Here is a 6,000-nt window from a genome sequence, read left to right as displayed (position 1 = left end):
GCCTGCCTCTCTGTGCTCAGGTAGCACTGGGCCTGCCTCTCTGTGCTCAGGTAGCACTGGGCCTGCCTCTCTGTGCTCAGGTAGCACTGGGCCTGGCTCTCCTGTGCTCTGCTCATGAAAGAGGCACAGAGACGCTTGCCTAGAACTTGATCACAGGATCAGGGGTGTTCTGGATTGCATCCAAAAACTCTGTGTGCCCAGCAGCCAGCATGGCACCTGACACCTAGGGAAAGCCCACTCAAGTGGATGAACAAGGAGTGTGACACGTGACCAAAGAGAGTGACATGTGACCAAATGGAGTGAAGGGTTAACTCCAGGCTCCATGAACATAGTCATGTTTCCTCAGTGGACATTTTGTCACAGACTATTATCTCCTATGACCCAACATGGAAGAGTTAAGTATCCTATGATGTCTTCACAACAGAAATTACGGGATGGAAAATGACTGAAATCTATAAGCTACTGTGAACCCCAACAAAATCTCAAAAGAGAACCCTGAAGGCACGGAGAGCTGTGTCCCGCCTGAGGCCTTCTGTTGGATCCTGTGCTCTAAGACTACAGCACTCCCCAAAGAGAATCGTCACCTGGTGCGGGGACTGAGACACGCCCTGAGGCCATGCTCTCTCGCTGGAATTGGCCTGTAAGCTTGTGCTATATGGAAGACCCAAACACAGGGAACAGAACGTGTCTGAGACTTCAAGGGCTCTCACCACCATTTTCCTGAGCGGGAGAGCCAGGGTGGAGTGGACTTGCTTAACAATTAACTCTTTGCAGAAGGGTGCGCCATTGGCATCAGTTCATTTGCCCCTTTAAATTGATGTAGGGCATCAATTTCCATTCCCTGGAATTTCATGAACATGCTTTAGAATCTAACACAGACAGCTGGCAAATTATCCTCATAAAATCCCTTGGTTCTAATATTCATTCTGCCAAATATTCACTGTCCCCACTACTAGCCTCACAGAATATAAGCTACAGGTCTGTCTGGGGGTCAGGACACTCCCCCTCTTCTTTTGTTGGGCATCACCTCTGAGGGGAGCCTACTGGGACCAGGAAGGAGCACCCTGCACATCCTATGGGAGAGGGCAGTACATAGGCTGCAAGCTCCTGCTTGCAGCCTATGGTCTTGGCTCCTGCTTCACACTGTCAGCGGTTAGTAGCTTACAATCTTACAGCAAACGAGGCCTAGAAAGGCAGCTAGCAGCTGGCTTCACTGCAGAGATTTTCCCCCTATAGCCTTTGCCTAAATCAATCTAGCAGTTCTCCAACAGAATAGGCAGGTCAGCTCCTCTTTTCAACAAAATCTGGTACGTATCAGTAGCCAGTGGGTCTTTTCAGATGGAAACTGAATGAATGGAAATAGCCAAATACAACAACCCAGTTTATGTGTTCAGGCACCATATTTTACATACATTGTTCCAAGTAGTCTTCATCACTGGCTTGTGACATTGGAAGTTGCTATTACTCCCACTTTTCAGACCAGAAAACTAAGGTTCTCAGAGACTCAAGGAACTTGGCCATGGCCACCCAGAGGGCAGGCAGTGACACTGTGGTTGGTATAAGGCTATACCCAGAGCCATCCTGGGCAACCACAACATCATGCATGCCACAGTGCAAGTGGGAGCATTACTGATATGCCTGCCTGTGAGGTTCTGGGGAAGCCCAGTACCAGCTCTGCACCGGGGACCCATTCACAGAGCATCCAGGACTCACTCACATGGTGCTGGAGGCCAGGTTTGTGTCCTCATGCTTGATCTTCCCATCCAGCGCGATGCCCCTTCTTTCTCTGTTGTTAGCCAGGAGGGGCACCAGCACCAGTGTCTTGGTCAAAGTGCTGTTTGGTTGCACTTTTTCTCTTGAGGAAAAACCATAGAGAGTTTTATGGCTGTGACAGTCACAATTAATACCTCGTCCTGGCCACCATTAACATCTCAAGATCCTACCTGCCATGAGCATTTTTAGAGTCAAAGTTTCTCTTACTAAATGGACATGTTGTTAGTCCTGAGCCTGGGGGCAGCAAGACTGTGACATTTCAGGGCTGGAGAGATGGCTCAGTTGGTAAAACATGTGCCATATAGTCCTGAGGGAAGCTCTGTGCTACCACGTTCAGTGTGCCTGTAAACCACTGCTGGAGAGCTAGAAGATAGATCCCAGGAGCTCATAGGCCTGCCAGTCTCGCTCAGTCATTGAGATCCAAATTCAGTGAGAGACTTTGTCTCAGAAATGTAAGGTGTCGAGATGGCTCAGTAGTTGAGAGCTCTTGGCTCTCTTGCAGAGGACCAGAATTCAGTTCCCTGCACCCACGTGGTAAATCACAACCACCTGTATGTAACTTTAGTTCCAGGGGATCCAATGCCTCCTCCTGGCCTCCAGAAGCACAAACAGAACACACACACACACACACACACACACACACACCACATAACACACAAACATACACAGCATACACAAAAGGTTGGGACATTCCCTCAAGCCTCTGACCTGTTCTGTGAGGTTAAATAAGACCAGTACTCAGCAGTGGTGGTACATACTGGCAATCCCAAGACTCAGAAGATTGAGACGGGGAGATCATGAATTCTAGACCAGCCTGAACTACATAGTGAAAGTCTGTCTTATAAAAGCAAAAACAACAAGACCAGAAGCAAATGAAACACACTAAAAAAACTAGCTGAGTGTAGTGGCATTGTCCTTTAATCCCAATACTTGAGAGGCAGAGACAGGGGAATCTCTGTGTGTTCAAGGCTATCCTGATCTACACAGACATAGAGAGACCCTGACCTGAGCCCCACTGTGGGCAGTGTCAGCAAAAAGCTCATACAGAACCACTGTAGCCAAAACTGTCCATACTATGAAGGACAGACTGTGTGACTGTGTAACCACTTATAACCCAGGTCAGTCTGATCAGCCAATTCAAAGATCTCTCTCTCTCTCTCTCTCTCTCTCTCTCTCTCTCTCTCTCTCTCTCTCTCTCTCTCCTCCCCTCCTCTTGCTGATTGTTTTTTGAAACAGGGTTTCTCTGTGTAGCCCTGGCTGTTTTGGAACTTACTTGAACTCACAGAGATCTGCCTGCCTCTGGTGAGATTAAAGGCATTCAACATCACTGCCCAGCTTGCCTCACCTCTTTCTTTACTGGGGCTCCTTCAGAGGGCTGTGGGTTTCCCTATGAGTGAAAGACAGAAGGAACCCTGCACTGAGGGGCAATTCTGGGACTTGGCTAGAGGCACAGCACTCCGGGGGTTCCAGAGCGATATCTGGACAATTCATTCTGCAGTATACATCCTAGCAACCAGGCCCAGGCTGCGGGCAGAAGGTGGAGTGTGGCCTGCAACAATGCTGGCTGGGAGCCAGCATCAGGACCACTTCCTGAATGAGTTCCCAGACATCTGGACATGTGAACTATCTCCCATGGGAAGGACGTCCCTGTTTGCACCCCAACCCCCGGGAGTTTAAAGCAACTTCAGCTTCTCCTGCCTCTAGTGAGTTCAGGAAACGCTTTGCAAAGTTTTGCTTGAGCTAGGGGTGGCCACATCCTACCACCTGGGTTATGGTTCTCTCTCTCTCTCTCTCTCTCTCTCTCTCTCTCTCTCTCCCTCCCTTTCCTCTAGCAGAAGGGGGCCCTTGGGCTAGCCTGTACTGTAGTAGAATCTGCGGAAGCCAGGCCCACAGCCGTGTCCAGGGTCATTAAGGATCTCACACTGCATGGTCAGCAGCAGCTTACAATGGATGTTTGACCTGGATGGAGGAAGCCTGCCCACCAGAGCCCCAGGAGCTGGATGTGTCTGGAAGTGTTGGGCTCTTGCAGCCTTCTGAGTGGCTTCTACATTGAGACCAACATGAGAGTTAATCGTAATGGGATGGTCTTGAGAAGGGCCTTGGAGATGAGGGAAACACAACTCGGGATGTGTCTGTGAGAACATTTCCAGAGAAGATTAGCCCAGAGGAGAAGGCTGCCCTGGATACAAGAGCCACCAGTGCAGAGGCTAGAAACCTGGCTGTCATCAAAGGGGGACCAGGGGTTTCCTGCTAATGCCTGCATTCCTTATTTTCTGAGCTGTTCTGCTCTGCCACGCCCACCCTGCTGTGATCAATAGAAACTGTGAATGGAAACAGGTATTTCTGTGACAGTTTGTTCTCTCAGATACGTGCCTAAACAATGAAAAAGCTAATGTGATCTGGCCCCATTTCTAGACTCCTCTGCCCATGCCCTGCCCCCGGGAAATCTTAGAATGATGTCCATTCTCCTGAGGATCACTTGGTCCAAAAAGCACACAGAGTTTTGAATGAGAAACAGGAAATGGTATAGAGATACACACACACACTCACACATATCTGGTGTAGTCTTGCTGCAAATTCTGCTACAGTAAAGGCTATCATTCTAGCCTGAGGGCCCCCTTCCATGACAGTCAAGCTTGGGGGGGGGGCAGGGAGAGAGACAGAGACAGAGAGAGACAGAGAGAGAGAGACAGAGAGAATCACACACACACACACACACACACACACACACACACACACAGATACATACACATATTACAGCCCTAACCTGGGTTAATAGCTCATTTAGTCATCTTCTGGGGGCAGAAAGAACATCTCACTCCTGTCAACACATTCCAAGGATACACAGAGCCCCTGTTGTTCCCATAGTGACACTACTCTCTAGATTTCTCTCCTCCAGTCCCTTGTTTATGAAGACTTCTCCCCCAGCCTAAGAGATGGGCCCAGAGGCAAAATAAACCCATAGCTTAGCCTGCCTTGCTTCATAGCCCTTGATGGGAGAAAGAGGGAAGAAAGCAAAGGCTTTCTCTTCAGAAGAGGCAAAGTTCCCTCTTCAGAAGAGGAAGTTGACAAAGCGGGCTGCCGCCCCGGAAGTGGAAAGACACCTGCTACTTACTGTGCTTCCTCCGAGGCCACAGGCTTGACGTAATAATCACTCGAGTAGAGAACCACATTGGCTATCTGTTCCACTGCAAAGGGAAGGTGGGAGCGGGGTGGTCAGTGCAGCCCCCACACACACACCCATGCCTTCCAGGAGACACACGGGACTGTTTGAATCTGGCTTTCTCAGCCCTCGGCTTCAAGCTGCAATTTTTTCAAGGTCTGGTTGCAGGCCATTTCTGTACACCAGCAACTCTCCCTGCGTTCCCAGAACACTGGGCTCTGAGCACCTTCCTCTACTCCAAACCCAGAATCTCTCAAAATCAAGCTTGAGGGTTAAAAGAAACAATTTAAAGTTCCCATCACAGTACCCAACTTATAGAAAACTACTAATATTTTGTTTCAGAAAATTTCAGTTTCTTTCAAGGACATTGGTATTATTTTCCAATAAACTTTGAGAAATGTTTTTTTATTTTGAAATAGGTTTTCCTGTGTAACCCAGGCTGGCCTAGAACTCACAACTCTGCCTCAGGCTCCTAAGTGCTAGCATTACAAGCATGCACCACCACACTTGGCTGAGAAGTAATTTTTTTAAAGATTTATTTATTTATTTTATGTATTTGAGCACACTATAGTTGTACAGATGGTTGTGAGCCATCATGTGGTTGCTGGGAATTGAATTCAGGACCTCTGCTTGCTCTGACCCCACTTGCTTCAGCCCAAAGATTTATTTATTATTATATAAGTACACTGTATCTATCTTCAGACACACAAGAAGAGGGCGTCAGATCTCATTACAGATGGTTGTGAGCCACCATGTGGTTGCTAGGATTTGAACTCAGGACCTCCAGAAGAGCAGTCAGTGCTCTTAACCACTGAACCATCTCTCCAGCCCCGAGAAGTAATTTTAAATACAAGTATGCAATGATACATGTTCAATTTTGCAGCTGTTTCTGAAAGTTTGCTTCTGTTCTTTCAAAGTTGAAACTACAACCCCAGGGTGACATTATTTTTAAAATTCGCATCACTGAAGGGGGAGGGGTCATAAACACATCAAGGGCTTGTTGGGAGGTCAAAGGACAACTTTCGGGAAGGTCATTCTCTCCTTCCCCTACATGAGATCCAGAG

At 48.2% G+C, this 6,000-nt stretch overlaps 1 protein-coding gene across 1 annotated transcript in view; it reads right to left on the bottom strand.

The window, feature by feature from the left end:
• Positions 1 to 6,000, bottom strand: part of Sag (S-antigen visual arrestin) — a 38,893-nt gene that overhangs the window by 10,175 nt on the left and 22,718 nt on the right. The window contains exons 10-11 of the mRNA XM_021198240.1: positions 4,889 to 4,961; positions 1,718 to 1,855 (exon numbers count right to left, since the gene is read on the bottom strand). Of these exons, the coding sequence (XP_021053899.1) occupies positions 1,718 to 1,855; positions 4,889 to 4,961 (211 nt within the window). The remainder of the gene's footprint in view (positions 1 to 1,717; positions 1,856 to 4,888; positions 4,962 to 6,000) is intronic.

The sequence above is a fragment of the Mus pahari genome, chromosome 5 (genome assembly GCF_900095145.1).
Source record: "Mus pahari chromosome 5, PAHARI_EIJ_v1.1, whole genome shotgun sequence".
Taxonomy (NCBI): domain Eukaryota; kingdom Metazoa; phylum Chordata; class Mammalia; order Rodentia; family Muridae; genus Mus; species Mus pahari.
Note: the sequence above shows the minus strand (reverse complement) of the source record. Positions and strands in the feature narration are given on the sequence as shown.